Consider the following 18164-nt stretch of genomic DNA (forward strand, 5'->3'; position numbering starts at 1 on the left):
TCTCCAGGGGAACTTCTAAACCCAGGGATCGAACCCAGGTCTCCTGCACCACGGCAGATTCTTTACTGACTGAGCTACAAGCGAAGCCCTGTGAAACGGAAAGGCATCTTTTAAACTTCTTATCAAACATAAAGCCCAAATACAGCCTCTGAGCGCTGAAGAATTGATGCTTTTGAACTGTGGTGTTGGAGAAGACTCTTGAGAGTCCCTTGGACTGCAAGGAGATCCAATCAGTCCATTCTGAAGGAGATCAGCCCTGGGATTTCTTTGGAAGGAATGATGCTAAAGCTGAAACTCCAGTACTTTGGCCACCTCATGCGAAGAGTTGACTCATTGGAAAAGACTGATGCTGGGAGGGATTGGGGGCAAGAGGAGAAGGGGACGACAGAGGATGAGATGGCTGGATGGCATCACTGACTCGATGGACGTGAGTCTGAGTGAACTCTGGGAGTTTGTGATAGACAGGGAGGCCTGGCACGCCACGATTCATGGGGTCGCAAAGAGTTGGACACGACTGAGCGACTGATCTGATCCGATCTGATCAACTTGCTGAGTCTTCATTCGGGAACCAACCATGAATAGCAGTGGAGGTTCTCAGTCCCTATTTCTGGCTGCTCGGGAGGCAGAATTCCTTACCTCGTCACACGGTCTTGTATTGGCTTAACTGTCATGGGTTTCATCCTTTTGAAATAACCGGTGCTTATTCTTCCAAATGACGTGTGTGTTCCATTCACGTCTTGGTTTCTGTTGAAATGAGTGAGAGGAGAACTGGTCCCGGGGTGTCTGATTCGTTTCTGTCTCGTCCCAGATGCCACTGGGGACACTGAAGCTGGGCCACGGCCGTGATGTCCCCAGGGCCACGGCCGTCAGCTGGGGAGTGGACCACAGCTGGGCAGCGGGGACACTCGTGTTTCTGACCCCGGACTGCTCGTGGATGTGGTGCCCTGGGAGAGTCCGTGAGGTTCCTGCCCAATCAGCCAGGGGCCCTGAGGTCTGCGTGCTGCAATTTATACGGAATAAACTGCTTATCTGGGGGAGGATTCTGAATGCCTTTTTCCAACATTTCCGCCCACCCTTTAGTTTGCAGTCGGCTCCTTCTCCCCGTGGACCCTCGGCCATTCGCACCCCTGGCCCCGTCTGCCTCCTCCCGGGCCTGGAGGATAGAAAGCAGGCTGGAACGGGTCTGGACGGGGAGCAGGCCGCCCCTGGCCCTGCAACCACCCTGTGGCCTGTGGACTAACAGCAGTTTAGAGAAAAAGCATTTCTTTCAAATGCTGAATTATGAAGGAGTATTGATTGTACGGTGGAAATATCTGGAAGATTACATCTTTTGTCTTCTGGACCAAGGCTCTAATGTGCAGAAAAGCTTCAAGTCAATTGCGCATTGTGAATATAACATTGTTTACTAGATGTACATTTATATTCTGAAACGTTACCCTCCCCTTTATTTTTTCTCTTAGAAATAACCTCTTCGAGAGTTCATAGGCAAGTTCTAAAACACTAACCAGAGCTGAGTAGGTCGGGCTTTTTGCCCCTCACTCTCCCTCCAAATAAGATTTTAATTGGCTAAGCTAATATTGGATCCAAGTTCATAAAAGTTTGAAACCAGATCATTAAATGCAAATATGGTCTTCATCCCAAAGACGATAAGAATGCCTTTAAGCTAATATTTTTAACAAGAACGGTTGGACAGCGCTCTCTTGTAAATTTTATCATACCTGAGGCGGTTTTCTTCATTCGATTAGCTGGAAAGCTGAATTTATCCCCAGGCAAACCAGACAGCAAGCCCGGGCTAAATTCAACAACTGGAGCTTAAATTTGGCTTAATATATCCCCACTTGGATCTGCCTGTTTAATTCTCTTTCATATGATAACGTTGGTTTATTCATAGGCTTGACTTGCCACCTGAACAAACTGAAGACCATAACCTTACTCGAAGAGAGTAAGAAAACTTGGCCAAAACCACAGAAATTCCTGAGTCAAAATCAAAACTGCAAACTTGTGAGTCAAAACCTATTCTGGGCCGTGACTACGAGAGTGGGGGGAGGAGCTCTGCTCTGAAGGCGGACAGGTTTTCGTGCATGTGGACGTCTTCCGAGCAGACAGACGGTCTTTATAACAAGGTAAGGACAGAGGCTGCCAAGGCTGGCTGGCCAGGGCCGCTCCAGCTAGAAGTAGTTCCTGTTTACCAAGCACCGTATGCGTTTGCCCTAAGGATTAAGTCCGTCTGACACACGGTTTCATTTGAAATTTAGGAGGAGACCAGAAAATTGTTCTATCCTGTGCCTCTTTCAGTTCTGTTTCCTGGTTCAAACTACTCCGTTAATTCCCAGTCAGAGATTTTTCTCTTTTTTTGCCTTTCATTCTGCATGCATTTAACTTGATAAACATTACAACCTGCTTCAATTCTTGGTCTTAAAACCCCTGTAGTATGGCCTTCCTTCCGCGTTTTTATCCCCTAGCATTCCGGAAAACACGCTGCAAATGTGTGTAGAGAAGGAAAGAATGAATGCCCTCTGTCAGCAGTGGTCCGGACTTGGCTCACAGTGCCCAGACAGGCTTTTCTCAACATCCTCAGATGACGTACCGCTTCATTATACCAGGCAAACCAAATGTTTTCTGAAGTTCACCGAGCTCAGTTTCATCTCTTTTTCCAGAGCCGAACAATAGGAAGGTGTCCTGCTGTTGTATCTGAGGTTGGTGGTGACTTCACGCCGTGAGGAGCTCTGAAGGTGCCTAGGGCTCTAGTCGCCGGGGCTCTGGCTCCGGCGGGGTTAGCAGGCCCTTCTTAGGGAGTTAGTCGGCACATGGTTCCTGCTCGTGGGAGCTTGGTTCCAAGCGGCGAGTCTCCTCAGGTCTGTGCTGGGCGTCTTGCCTTCCCCGAGGAGGCAGACCAGCAGGGGAGGCAGGACATGGGCTGTGGGTTAGGGGGTCCTATCAGACGTGTTTAGAGGGACTTCAGACACAGCAAGGCGAAGAGGGATGTGTGCACTAACGTGAGAATGTGTCCATTCGCTGAGTGTGAAGGGGGCTCTGACTTTGCCCAGGCCCCGTGGTAGGATGGGGGAAGGTGGTCATTGCCAAGGTCAACATCCCATCGCCACGATTGACAGGTAGGTGACCAGATGGTGCCAGATGCCCCCTGCGATGGGCAAACAGCACAGTCCACAGAGATGGGATTGGAGAGGCCCCCTGGAGGCCAGGCTGTCTGGGCCGAGGCCTGGGGACGTTGGCTGGTGATCAGAACAGGGAAATCCGGAGGCAGAGAGCAGGCTTGGGTACCCAGGGAATGGAGGGCGATGTTACCACCTGAGCCTGTGATGCCCACTCGCCATTCGGGCAGGAGGTGCAGAAGCCAGAAGGTCCAGAAGCGGTTGGATCTACTAAGTCACGCCCGGGAGCCGTCGTCCTGGGCCTTGAGCACACGGCGAAGGTGGAACCCCGGCAGAGGAAATAAGTGCTCTACACACGGAAGGTGCGGAGGAACCCGGGGAAGCCGGCGGGCCTGGCGCTGCCGTCAGGGCACACAGCCAGCACCCGGTTCAGAATCTGTGTCCCTAGAAAGCACAGTGCACAGTGCGGTTGGTGCTTTTTGCTTCTGATCGCTAAACGGTTCTACACGAAAGAGAAACACAGTCTGGCGTGAATTTGATGTGGAAGCACGAACGATGTGTCAAAGGACAAAAGAGGAAGAAGGAAGTACTTTGGTTTAGGGCCACACAGCATCAAGGCAGGAAGTGTATGTACTCTGCAGTCACCCCTTCCGCGTCGGGGAGGGCGTCCCGTGTGCTGCCCCCAGCCTGGGTGTCCCCGCCTTCACAGCGCACCTCGTGAGGGCGACAGGCAAGCTTAGAGATCAGGTAAACACTTTATGTAGAATTAGACAAGTAACTGTATCCTGAGAAGTCGGTCAAACGGGCATCAACAGGAAGGTGCAGCGTAAGGATGTGAGCGAAGGGGAAGCGCAGAACGGGTAGCAGTCCCCCTTCAGCTGCGGGCATCTGGTCCGTGGAAGGAACACACAATGCCAGTGGCCTGGAGAGCGTCGGGGATGGTCTGGTTCTGCAGAGCGGTGGTTCTCCGGCCGTTGTTTTATTATGTTCAAACACCACACGGACAGTACAGTTTTCAGAGTTTAATTGTGGTGAAATACACAGCACATAAAATTTCTTGTTTTTCATCGAATTACAGTTGTGTTAACGAGGCTGTGTTAAAGTCTGCCGTACAGCAGAGCGGCTCAATTGTACATGTATTCTTACATGCATGTTTTTCATCGTCTTTTCCACTGTGGTTTACACAGGGCTTTGAATACAGCTCCCTGTGCTCGGCAGTAGGACCTCGCTTATCCATCTGCTAACCCCAAACTCCTGATCCATCCTTCGCCCTTGGCAACCACACGTCTGTCTACGGAGCATAAACTTTCTCACCTTCACCATTTTTAAGTGGGCAGTTCAAGGATGTTAAGTGCATGTACACTGGTGTCCAGTCAGTGTCCCGAACTCCTTCCACTTTGCAGAACTCTGAACCCGCCAGACACCCCAACCTGCCGTCCCCTGGGCCCTGGCAGCCCCGCGGAGGCCTGCATTATCTGTCCCTTTGTGACTGGCCTCTCGCACCCGGCATGGTGTCCTCAAGGTTCCCCCACGTCGTGCCCTTGTCAGAATGTCCCTCCTTCCTAAGCGGTCACTGTTTCACTGAATCTACAGACCCTGCTTTTTATTCCTTTACCCATTAACAGGCACTGTGGCCTCTGTGTATGGATGTACACACAACTCTTGCAAACATTGTAAATATTTTTAAGGAAAAGTAAGGCAGAAGGAAGGGCCAAAGTGATTTGATAGGGAGGCAGAGCTGTTTTAGAAAAAGTTGTCAGCAGAGGCGTCCTGAAGGGGTGACGTGTGAGCAGAAACTGGGGTGTTCTGAGTTTCTGAATTTCCTGGAAAAAGTCCACAGGATCGAGAAGAACCATCCGGACTGTGGGAACAGCACGTGTGAGGTCCTAAGTCAGGAGCAAGCGATGAGACCAGCATGTCCGGAGAGGAGCCTGGCAGAGACGTGGGTTCGGGGTTAGACCGGGACGAGGATGTCGGCACTGTTCTGAGAAGGGACTGTGCACGAGCTCAGGGGAACAGTGGTGTGTTTTGGCTGCGCTGGGTCTCCATTGCTGGCGCGGGCGCTCTCTAGCTGCAGCGAGCAGGGCCCGTTCTTTGCAGTGCGCAGGCTCCTCGTTGCGGTGGCTTCTCTCCGTGCGGAGCTCGGGGCCCTGGGCTCGAGGGCTTGGTAGTCGTGACGCAAAGGCTTAGCTGCTCCCAGGCACGTGGGATCTTCCCGGACCAGGGCCTGAGCCCTGTCCCCTGCACTGGCTAGTGGATTCTTACCCACCGCGCCACCAAGAAGTCCCCAGAATAGTGTTTGCTTTGACTATTTAAATGAAGCCATTTAAATAGTCATTTAAATAGCCATTTAAATAGCCATTAAATAGACCATTTACTCAATTGGTCTATACTCTGTAGATTCCCGACCAGGCTGCCTGACCTGGGTCAGCACCCCGCAGCCCGCTTTGCACCGTCTGTGAGCTTTGTGGTCAAGTCCACACAAAAACTACTCTCCTCCCCCTTGTAAAGGGGTTGCCACGTGGATGTACATCGGTTCAGGCGCCGTTTTCCTAACGGACATTGTGTCCACTTTCTGCTGCCTACTAAACAGAGTTTGAAATAATTTGCGATTCAAGCCCAAAACCATCTCGGGGAATCAAAGCCAAGCCCGGACAGTTGAGTGAAAACGCAGCTGACCAGGTGGGCACAGAGAGATACACGTCACTACTTGTGTTCACGGCGCGAATCCAGCGCCTTCCTTCAAAGCTTGGACTCATAGTCACGCAGCTGTGGACTCTTAGGGCTGGGGCGATGGGAGATGGTCAGGTGCAGCCCTTGCCCTTCAGGGACCGGGAGACTCAGGGCCCCAGAGAGCGACGTGCCCGTGATCTCAGAGTTAGAGACAGGGTCGGGGCCAGAAGCATGACGTTTGGTTAGGGCGCGGTGTTCTTTTCCGTTGGGGAAAAAGCTGCTGCCCGTTAGGGGGGACAAACTCTGAACGCAGAGCTGACACATGCGTGGCCCCCGCAGGGGACGTTCTTTATGCAGCGGCGCTTCCTGAGCCTGCGCTTTCGGCAGCCCCGGGAGGCACTGCTTTTTGTGAAGTGTCATACATGTTTGGGGAAATTGCACTTCAAAATTAAGAAAAGAGAGTGGAAAGTAAGTCTCTAACTGAAACTTAGGGCTTGGCCATGTTTTCCTGAATATTCTTTGTGATTGAGAATGGGATAAATGTGCAAGGAATCCTCTACCTTTCTCTGATTTTGGAAAACATCAGAGAGACTGATTTGTCCATGAAACAGCCCCGATGTCAAGGGCTGGTGCGCAGAAAAGCCCTCCAGGAGGGTACTCATGACTCTGGTCTCTGCTCAGTGTCACTGCGACTGTTTATGACCATGACCTGGGGCATTACGACGACTAAGGTGTCTAATGCATAGATATGGGCTAGTGTTAAAGAGCCCACCTGTCAGTACAGGAGACATGAGAGACGCTGGTTAGATCCCTGGGTCCGGAAGACCCCCTGGAGACGGAAATGGCAACCCACTCCAGGATTCTTGCCTGGAGAATTCCGTGGACAGAGGAGGAGCCTGGCGGGCTGCAGTGCATGGGGTCACGAAGAGTTGGACATGACTGAAGCCACTTACATGCGTCAGTATGGGTGTCAGGGGTGCGTGACTTCATTCACGTTCTCTGAAAACTGTTCGTTCACAGACCTTGAGACCCTTTAGAAGCTGAGCTATGGGACCACCCGGTACGTCCCATTCCGAAACCCCTTAGGTGGCAGGAACCTGGGGCTGTGTGACACATTCCCAGTCTTAAGACGTCTGTGAAAACCTCCTTTGCAGGTTGACTAATGCGGCCGAATGTTAGCCATTCCCGCATTCTCTGGGTCTGTCCTTAACTTAGAAATCGTGGAAAAGCTATTTAATCTTTCCGAGTCTAAATCTCGTAACCCACAATGCCTTCTCACGAGAGAATCCTTGGCGAGTTGGTAGTCTCCCGACTCCCAGCCCCAGCCCCTTCTCGTCTCTCTCCACACACTCCCCCGACTCCTGGGGTTTCATCCTCACTGCCCACTGATGGCTCCCGCCTCTGGACACCAGTCCAGCTTCCCTGCTGAGCCTGGACCGCCCCCTCCCCCGTCTCCAGCCGTTCGCCCTGCATCCCTGGGGACGCCCACGTGCCCCTGGACTCACCACGTCCTGCGCCTCGTCCTCTCCTCCTGCCGGGGGGCACGGGTGGAGGTGCCCACCACTCTCCCCCTGGACGGACACCCAGACCACCAGCCAGGGCCTCTGCCCTCTCCCACTCCGGAATAACCCGGGGCCGGCGCGCCCTGTGGCGTGACTGCCTGGATGACCCTCACGCGCATCCCCACCGCTGTGGCCACCGAGCTTGCCACTGTGGTCCTGCACACACCCGCTGTTAACCACTCAGAGAGCTGACCGCGTCCTTCCTTCCTTCACATCTTGCAATGCTTCTGTGTAGCTTCCAGAACAAAAGACAGACTCTTTGTACAGCACCCCCCACCCCAAACTTTACAGTCCACCCTTCTGTACCCCCTCCCGCCGCCGTGCCCACTCCCCGCCCCCCGCAGCCCTTCACAGAAGCTGAGCTGTTCGGGGACCCATTCCCTGTCTCTGGGGCTCTGAGTACGGCTTGCTCCTCTCACTTCCCCATGATGCTCAGCTCCCTCTGCCTCGTTTCTCGAAAGCTCTCAGACGTCACCTCCCCCGAGCACTCTCTTGCCCCTCGGCTCTGTGTGTGCCCGGGGCACCCACTGTTTGTGTCTAGCACTTGACCCAGAGTCTGTCTTTTATTCCTATATCTCCATCATCTCACGCAGGGCTGAATGAATGAATGAATTCATAGACGGTGTATACATAAAGTGTGAAGTAGTAAAGCACGGTCGTGTGCTTTGTCATTCATAAAGCACCAGCTAGTTGTAAGGAGATCCAACCAGTCCATCCTAAAGGAAGTCAGTCCTGAATATTCATTGGAAGGTCTGATGCTGAAGTTCTAATACTTTGGCCACCTGATGGGAGGAGCTGACTCATTTGAAAAGACCCTGATGCTGGGAAAGATTGAAGGCGGGAGCAGAAGGGGACGACAGACGATGAGATGGTTGGATGGCATCACCGACGTGATGGACATGAGTTTGGGTAAACTCCAGGAGCTGGTGATGGACAGGGAGGCCTGGCGTGCTGCAGTCCATGGGGTCGCAAAGACTCGGACACAACTGAGCGACTGAACTGAACTGAGCAAGTTGTACAGGCTCATTTCTATGTACAAAAATAATACATATCCTGTATGCCCACATTTTTACATGCAGTTCCCGCCAAAGACTTGGATTTTCTTATTCTGTGAAGACGCTGGTTTGTCTGTTCCAGTCACTACGAATAGTTCGTGGCTAATAATCATACACATGTGTACACATACAGAGATTTAGACAAAGGACTTCAGTTCAGTTCAGTCTTCGCGGGACAAGTCGCGAGCCAGTTTAGAGGTAGCCCTCCAAAAGCCTCAAGGGGAAGCAGTATTCTCCGGATGCGAAGTGGTACCTCTTCCCCCCACTTTTGTATCTTTGAAAGGACTGGATGAGATTTCTTTTTTTCCCCCAATGTGCAGAAAGTTAACAAAGATAATTATATTCTCCGGCCGTTTGAGCCCCCCAGCCGCCAGCTCCCTTGCTCTGCAGAGAACCAGTCTCCCAAAAGAGCATGCTGTACGGGAGCCGTGCCATGTGGCAGAGACCAGGGAGGCAGAAACCGGCGTCTTTAGCTTCAGAAGGAGGCTAAAAGCTGTGTGCGACCAAAAAGCCAGCTGTAATGTATTCAAGAAGACCTAAGGGTTTACTTTCCAATAAGGATGGAAGAGACTCTGGGCCCCCACTGTGAGCTGATCATCAGGCTGCTCCATATAACTAGTTGGTAATTAGTCCCTGAGTGAGTAAAGTGGAATAGATGATGGGAGATTGATACTTAGACGAGAAGCTGAAAATGCTTTTTTGCCGGTCATCAAAATTTAAAGGCGGGGGAGAAAGGGTCGGGGGTGCCTCTGCCTGTTTACGTACTGTTTCCAACTCAGAATTTGTAATGATGGGGTTCATTAACTTGCATTTCTAAATTGTATTAAGATGAAGCTTACATCAGTTTCAAAGAAACGTGTAGCGTGCCAAACGCAGGAGGCTCAGGGATCTGGCGTGACGCCCCAGAAGAGCTGGTGGCGGATTTTGGTCTCCTGTCGATCTCCCCCAGCTGGGTCTCCTCAAACCCACGTGTGGGGCAACGCTCTTTCATCTGGGAACTGAAGACCAAATCCCAAAAAGCAGATTTCCAAGGACCCCAGAACATGGAATAATTTGTCCAAATTTTGCTTTCTCATATAATTAGCTATCAGTTCATTCACGAACTTCCAGCGTTACGGACTCCTGCTAGAGGTGAGTTAAGACCCCCGAGGCATGCGAGCACCCATTCGTTACTTGTAGAGTGGGGCTTGATTGGTAAGGCGGCATCACAGAGAAAATGATTAGCATTTTAAAGGTATTTCACGTTTAGTTTTTTAGGATAGGGCATGAATTAGCCTAAAAATGAATTCCATGGGCACAGTTAAATCTGGTCTCTTCCTATAAGGTGCACACAGGTGACCCGCGTGAAAGAGAAAGTTCCAGGTCTTCGGAGACGTGGTGGCACTGCGTTGAGGCGCTTTTCATCTCTGCTTGCTTGCTTTTTTGAGTTCACAGTTTCTGAAGGCTATGTTCCATCCTAGTTACTGTTAGTGTAACATCTGGCTGTGCTCCTGTGTTGTAGGGTGTGTCTCGGCCCTCCTGTGTCCCTCTCCCCACTGGTAGCACCAGCTGGTTCTCCGCATCTGCAAGTCTTTCTCTTGGTTGGTGTTACATTCACTGGTCTGCTGTGTTTTAGATTCCACGGATAAGTGATACCGCACAGTGTGTCTTTCTCTGTCTGACTTACTTCACTGAGAATAATGCCCTCCAAGTCTATCCATGTTCTTGCAGATGGCAGAATCTCGTTCTTTATAGCTGGGCAGTGTTCCATTCTTCACTTCAGTTCAGTTGCTCAGTCATGTCCAACTCTCTGCAACCCCATGGACGGCAGCACACCAGGCTTCCTTGTCCATCACCAACTCCCAGAACTTGCTCAAACCCATGTCCATCGAGTCAGTGATTCCATCCAACCATCTCATCCTCTATCGTCCCCTTCTCCTCCTGCCTTCAGTCTTTCCAGTATCAGGGTGTTTCCCAGTGAGTCAGCTCTTTGCATCAGGTGGCCATAGTATTGGAGTTTCAGCTTCAGCATCAGTCCTTCCAATGAATATTCGGGACTGATTTCCTTTAGGATTGACTGGTTTGATCTCCTAACAGTCCAAGGGACTCTCAAGAGTCTTCTCCAACACCACAGTTCAAAAGCATCAGTTCTTTGGTACTCAGGTTGCTTTATGGTCCAACTCTCACAGCCATACATGACTGCTGGAAAAACCATAGCCTTGACTAGATGGACCATTGTTGGCAAAGTGTTCCATTACATGTATGTTGTTCAGTCACTCAGCCATGTCCGACTCTTTGCAACCCTGTGGACTACAGCATACCAGGCTTCCCTGTCCTTCACCATCTCCCAGCGTTTGCTTGCACTCATGACCTTCTTTGTCGTCTGTTGATGGACCCCGAGGTTGCTTCCACATCTCAATATTGTAAAGAGTGCTGCTATGAACATTGGGGTGCGTGTGTCTTTTCCAATTATTGTTTTCATTTTCTGCAAGTACATACCCAGGAGTGGGATTTCCGGGTCATATGGTAGCTGCATTTTAGTTTTTTGAGAAACCTCCATGCTGTCTTCCACAATGGCTGCACCAGTTTACATTCTCCACGTGGAAACGCCAAGTTCTGCCTGTCGGACGGGAAAGACGAGAGACTCAAGAACAAAGGGCCATATCCCACACCCAGATGAAGGCATGGACACGTTCTCCCTAGAGCAAAACTGACCCCCGTTGTCAGAACACGTGAACTGAGCCTTGTTTATTAAGATCATAAAAAGGCTCACCACTGGATTCTTGAGTAGAACACACTATTACATTTAAACTATTTTACTTCAAGGAGAGATGTATAAGTCCACTTTTGAAAGCCAGTGTCAAGCTAGAAAAAGAAAGGAAATCAACTTAGAAGCTACAAAGCGGCTCAAGGATTTCCCAGGTGGCTCAGTGGTAAAGAATCTGCCTGCCATTGAAGGAGATGCGGGAGAATCAGGTTTGATCCCTGGATGGGAAGATCCTCTGGAGGAGGAAATGTCAACCCACTCCGGTATTCTTGCTGGGATAATCCCACGGACAGAGGAGCTTTACGGGCTGCAGTCCACGGGGTCGCAGAGAGCCAGACAGGACTGAGCACACACACAACAGCATAAAAATATGTAGCAGCTAACGTAATAGGTCGTTTTATAATTAAGCGATTTTTGGACAAATACACCTAAATATAAAGCAAACAATCGGAGACATCTCTGGGGAGGCCTTGACTAATAGATAATAGTGCTGATCCCAAGATGCTGGAAGTTTTCATGGGGAAATGGACGGTTAATAAAAGAGGACAAGATGCTGTGAGAGGGACACAGAGCTGAAACAGATCAGCCGGAGCTGTGATTTGGGAACTTCTTGGTCAGTGGATGAGAGGAACTCAGTCAAAATGCTTTTCTTTCTTTCCTTCCTTCCTTTCTTTCTCTCTCTCTCTTTCTTTCACTATATAGCTTTAATATCAGAATCATTGCCACTGAATTACAAACTGCCTGTATAGACATAGAAACAGAGTGGACATGCAGTAAGTAGTACCTTTGTGACAACCAGCAGCGTAACTTCTGTTATAGTTAATGATAAACACGTTAAACGGGATTTTCCTTCAGAAGGACAATTGCATGTGTTTTTAAACTTTAGGGTTTGAGATAGATGGAAAACGCATTGCTGCTGGTTCTCTGCCCTGATGCTTTAGGAAGGACCAATGTCTGGAACCAGGGTGTGCACCTCTGAAATTCGAACAGTGTGGCAGAGAACCAGGCTGACATGAATGTGCATTTTTCTGTCATCTGTCTTGGTACAGCATAGTCAAGGGATTTCCAGTTGTTTACATCTTATAGTTTTGAACCAGATATAACTAGTAAGTATCTTAATTGAATTCTAAAGACCTGAAGACTTCAAATGTTTGTCTGTAACAAGAGCACGTGATTTAACCAGAACTTATGATCTGTCCTTTGTCTTCTGTTTCTTAGCAGTTCATTGTGTTTTGTTTTGCTTTTATTAAGAGAGTGGCATAATTTATCACAGAAGGTTGAACCTTATTCTCAAAAAATACGTTTATCAAAAAAAGGTTTCAAAAACAACTTTCTGAAAAGACTATTGTTCGTTTATCTTGCGTTTTATACTGTGCAAATTCCTGCATCCTCCCTATGAATCTTGGTGACTTTCGTTAGCTTTTCTTGCTGTGACAATATCTGTCATTGTAGCATAAAATAATACTTCGATTTTTTTTCCTATGATTGTGTTAAAATCACTATAACACTGGAATTTGCTTTTTTTTTTTTCTTTCAACTTCTTAGTAGTATATAAAAGAAAAAACTAAATTATTCCTTAGGTTTTAGGCTTAAATGTTTTCTTTAGGTTGAGCGGGAGGGTAAAGAGAAGCAGCACTAAGAAGCTGGTCAGAATTCAGATGAACTGTTTTGGAATTACTGGTTCTCTGCCATGATGCTTTAGGAAGGACCAATGTCTGGAACCAGGGTGTGCGCCTCTGAAATTCGAACAGTGTGGCAGAGAACCAGGCTGACATGAACGTGCGTTTTTCTGTCATCTGTCTTGGTACGGCATATTCAAGGGATTTCCAGTTGTTTACATCTTATAGTTCTGAACCGGCTATAACTAGTAAGTATCTTACTTGAGCTCTAAGCCGTCTTAGATGCGATAGATGGAAAGCGCATCATTAGGGGTTGTGCCACCTGTGTCGTGTCCGGTGGGCAGCACCTTGGAAGGCGAGGCGCCTCATCGGGTAGCATTTGTCTGTCTGTGCATCTCGTTAATAAGTAATCGAGTATTTTTGACTCCCCCGTTGCACTTTGAAGTAGATGTGATCGTACCAGTGCCCACGCTATTTCGGTACTAATTCCCCGCTGTTTTTAATTTGGGGCAGAGATTTGGGGACGGAATTGGGGAAGCATGCTTCATGCAAAGTTATGGCTCAAAACGTAAACACCGAAATCATCCTGGACACGTTTCGACAGCACACGTGAGGCAGCCTGTTGTCGCAGCGTGTAGAGACACCAAAGGGACCGTGCACATGCGTACAGACTCAGCCTCACGACGTTCGGTGGCAGATACACGGGACGCGAGTCATCTTGGTGACTCAGCGGGGTTTGGTACGTTTAACCTTTTAGCCAGGGTGTTAGTTGGTGTTCTGTGGAATCGTTCTTATTTATTTTTGTCCAATTAGAAGACAAAGCAGGGGGAGAGGTGCCTGCGCCTGTTTGCTTTCTTAGCACAGATGACGTATGTAAACACGCACACACGTGTCTATAGATTTCTCCCAGAGGCGTCTGTCTACACACCGCGAACACGTTGCACAGTTCACATAAACCAACTCCAGGAGAGAAATCCCACCATAACCACTTGCCCCGGCTCAGGGTCTGTGTGTCTGTGTGTGTCAATCTGTCTTTCAACTCTGTTTCCCTCTTCCTCTACATTATGAGGACCCGCAGGGCGAGGATCCGTAGGAGTCAGGCCAGGTGGATTGTCTGAATCCATCTCCTCTGTGTGAATGGCTCGTGTCTAGAAGGGAAAATAAAAAAAAAAAAAGCAAAGTATCAACTGCAGAAACCACATTCAGGTTAAAGGGCACCGGCCATCCTGCTTGAACTCTGCCTAAAGGACGAAGCTTTCATTTGATAAAGATCATTAGTCACCAAGACATATATTTTAGAGAGTTCCCAGCAGCGACAACTCCGCTGGCAGTCACTGGAGTGTACCAGATGGTTCATTAGCATAGGCTAGACAAGTCAGAGGCTTTCAGAATCATTTAGAAAATGTCAAACAGAAACAAGAACCCTGTCACTTTTTATTAGAATTAACTACATCATAGCCTGGACACAGATTTCACCTTGGGTCAGAAAAATTAATACAGAGTTCTGTGCACCGTGTCATATACTGGGTTAAGATCAGTCTTCCTCAGGGGACTCATTTGCTGGCAATATATTACGATCCTTCTACTTTCGGAATCCTCAAACCTTTTCTTTTGTGAGATATGAAAAGAACTGACCTTGCTCAAAACCCACTGGTGTCTAGCTGACCAGAGGCACAGGCAGAATTTCCACAGGACATTGTCCTAAAGCACGTTTGTGACCGTCTGCTCAGGCAGTCTCCATGAGTGGGGCTGACCTACCGTCTGGCGGTGCGTCAGGTGGGCTGAATGTCAGGAGGAAAAATGCAACCCTGAATTGAACAGGCTGCTATAAACAGGGATTAAAACACCATTGAAATATTGTGGTTTTTTTTTTTTTAATCCAGATGTCAAAAACTTGGAGAACTTCCAGCTGGTGGAGGGCGTCCAGGAGCAGGTCAACGCCGCCCTGCTGGATTACACGGTGTGCAACTACCCACAGCAGACGGAGAAGTTCGGGCAGCTGCTGCTCCGCCTCCCGGAGATCCGGGCCCTCAGCATGCAGGCCGAGGAGTACCTGTACTACAAGCACCTGAACGGGGACGTCCCCTACAACAACCTGCTGATCGAGATGCTGCATGCAAAGCGAGCGTGATCACAGCCGCCGCGGGCTCGGCCTCCCAACAAAACACAGAGATGGGTGGGGTGGGGGAGGAGAAGAACAGGAAGAAAGGGAAAAAAGAAATACTCTGAATGGCTCCAAGCAACATGAATTAAACACTTGGTTTAAAGATACTGAATTTAATAAGGCATAGTAGTCAAGTGCTGAATGGCCAATAAATGATGTATCAGGGTATTTGTATCGCAAACTGTGAATCAAATGTGTCACATCCCCAGAGCGTTCTGTGCAAAAGACACTGGAACGGAGTCGACTGAACCCACAGACGGACCCCAACACCGTGTCAGGCTGGAAACGGACAGACGCTTTCCTGTATATTGAAACCGATCTCCGCTGTGAAGAAATCTAGGAACTGATCTATGCTATTCGTTAGGCTTACGTGGCAGGGAATTTGAGCTTACAGAATTCCTCCGTGGTAAAGCGGAACTGGAACCATCCTCAAGAATCCATCAGCTGCACCGATAACAGCCCTCTCCTCTTCATTCCAAGGACCTGGCACCTTCTGTCCTGGGATCCCGGAGTCTGTAGCGAGGACCTGTGCTCAGCTGCACCCCCCAGGAGCTCCGCCACCAAACCTTGAAAAGCCTATTCTTGACTGTCTGTATCTTAGACCTGCCAACAGCTAATAAGAACAGTCCATTGATATGTGAGCTTGCCATTTTGACTATGTTCTGGATTGTTTTGTCACGTGTTCATAATGTTTGGGAAAAAAAAAAAAGCAGGCAGTGTCCCTCTTCTGATCCTATTACAAGCGTTCATTAATATTAAGGGCAGCGACTACAAACTTGTAAAGCTTTAGCTTTAGCATTACTGGATTTCATAAAAAATCCCAGCAGAAAGGCTTATTAGGATACATCAGCCTTTTTAACCATCAAGGTTTGTAGTTCATTAAAAAAATACAATAGGAAACATATTTTGCTGGAATGTCAAATAGTCACCGTTCTGAACAGGAAAAGAACACGGAAGCATGTTAAGCTATGCAAAAGCAAGGCGGGGCTGAGCACACACGATGAGTGGCGTGTTGCAATTGATCATCCCCTGAACGCAGAGAGGAAACGGTGAGCCTGGAAAGATAGCAATGTGCTTCAGATCTTCCCCAGTAGGGAAGGGAAGAGAGCGATGGTGACCTTTCTGAGTCACTCTATAGACCAAAGTCTGCTATAGAACAAATACTGGAGGACAGAGAACTGCGAAACAGTCTCCAGACCACGCTGTCAGTATTATCAACAGGCGATGCCAGAGATACAGAAGTCTTGCCTTACTTCACAATTCTCAAAGGTAGCAGATGTGGATCAACACTTGTTTAAAATAAAGTATTAATACTTTAAAGTCAAATGAAATAGAGTGTTTACATTCCTTAGGGCCTCTGGGGGGCGGGGGGGGACTGTGATGTGACGAAAGAGCTGGAGTAGCAATTTCTTAATGTTATTTTTCTGATCGGTAATTATTTTTAACAGTACTTAGTTATTGTATGTCGTGAGACACTAAAATCAGAAACGGGGATCTCATTTAGATTTTAATTTTTTTTTTTTTTTTGAGATTATTGGCGGCACAATCACTTGTAGAAACTGTAAAAAAATGAAAGTATCTCCTAGTCCCTTAATTTTTTCATAAATGTTTCTGGCTTTTGAATAGTTTATTTATATTGTATATCATAGGTTCAACTGTAGACAATTATGATGCTAATTTATTGTTCCTTGGTTTCGCCTTTGTCTAAAATAGAGCCAAGGCTGAAGAAACCAAATCTGTGGTTCATTGTAGCATGTCAAGTTAGTGGGACATAGTTCAGAGACAGAGAGGCGTCTTAATGAATTTAAATCATTCACTTGATTAAATGTCTGTAAATCTTCATGGTTCTTACCGTAGTTTATTTAATGTCTATTGTAAATTATGTGACTTGTAGCTCCCTCTGTTTTCTAGTAAATTTAACAAGGGTGGAGTCTTATCTGGTTTTCTTTCCAAGCGTTGTAAGTTGTATACCAAAGATATTAGTTATTACTTCTGTGAGTACAGAGAAGATTATTTTATTATTTTTATTAATCACCTCTAACACACGTCCAAGTGAAGGGTACCCATAGCTAAGCCGGGCGTCCATAGGTCGTCACTCAGAGGTCACCTATGTTGTCTCCATGGCTCAAAGGACAACAGGAAAATAGTTGATCAGTCCATACCCAAAGCAGTAAATAGAGCAGCATCTTTACTCTCCCCAAGTTGGAAGAGAAAAGTGTCGGCAGTTTATGAGATGGCTCCATCACTGTATATGGAACACGGGATGAGACGATTTCTAGATCTGGGACATAGTTGTTTGGAGGGTGCTTAACATTGCAAAAAAAAAAATTTTTTTTCAAAAACAAATATATCGATCCCAAAAGTCCAAGTTTTATTTTAAATGTACAGTATTCCCCACTGACTATTTTATCTAAACAAGGGCACATATTATTGTGTTGTTAACCTAATAAATTACACCATGAGAACAGTTAGAAAGATGGGGAACATAGAGACTTCAGCCACGCTGATGGTGACATTAAAGACAGAAGCTGACAGAGTGCTGCTTGGCGTCCATGGCACGTGCAGACTTTCTCTAGTGTCTGCCAGTAACTGGGTTTCAGCCAGACACTGACTTAGCCGCTGCCTTATCAGCTGTAGGATTTACTAGGAAAGGCAGACTCAGATATGGAGGTTCAGGGCTTGGCCGGGTTCACTGTCATTGGTCTATGTTTATAAACAGACAATCTGTCACATCTGGGTATTTATCTTACGGATCTTCTGCTGCCCCCTGGATTTGAATCCACGCGATGTCGAGAGTGTGAAGTCAGTTCCTCGTTGACGTTACTTAACTGTATCCGTGAAATCAAATTGTCATGTTGGTTCTTGCCAGGAATTTCTCAACAAAATGGAATTTTTTTTTCAGTATTTCAATAAATATTGATATGCCCAGCCTGATCATTTTTAAAAGTTTTTATGGTGTCCTCATTCTACAGGGTTCTAAAGCATCTAAAGTAACTGAGATCCTTGACTAGGAATGGAGTCAGAAGACTTCCACACGCACAGACATGCCTCAGGTGGCCCACTGTCCTCAGTGGGAAATGAAGCATTGAACTCAACCTGTGCATCACCGCTCCATACATAAAATACAGCATTTTGCATCACTCACTGTTACAGCTGACGGCAATATCCTATAGTATCTGTCTTTGTAGCCCTCCCTGTGCCCTAGTCATTTCCCCAGGTGTTCGGTCAATTC

The 18164-nt window shown here is 48.0% G+C and overlaps 1 protein-coding gene across 5 annotated transcripts in view; it reads left to right on the forward strand.

The window, feature by feature from the left end:
* NR5A2 (nuclear receptor subfamily 5 group A member 2) overlaps window positions 1-17866 on the forward strand; it is a 127916-nt gene extending 110050 nt beyond the window's left edge. For all 5 annotated transcript variants that reach the window (XM_027565806.1, XM_027565802.1, XM_027565799.1 and 2 more), the window contains one exon: window positions 14652-17866. In XM_027565806.1, coding sequence (XP_027421607.1) covers window positions 14652-14899 — 248 coding nt within the window. In that variant the 3' untranslated portion in view covers window positions 14900-17866. The remainder of the gene's footprint in view (window positions 1-14651) is intronic.
* Window positions 17867-18164: the final 298 nt, after the last annotated feature.

The sequence above is a fragment of the Bos indicus x Bos taurus genome, chromosome 16 (genome assembly GCF_003369695.1).
Source record: "Bos indicus x Bos taurus breed Angus x Brahman F1 hybrid chromosome 16, Bos_hybrid_MaternalHap_v2.0, whole genome shotgun sequence".
In the NCBI taxonomy this organism is placed as follows: Eukaryota; Metazoa; Chordata; class Mammalia; order Artiodactyla; family Bovidae; genus Bos; species Bos indicus x Bos taurus.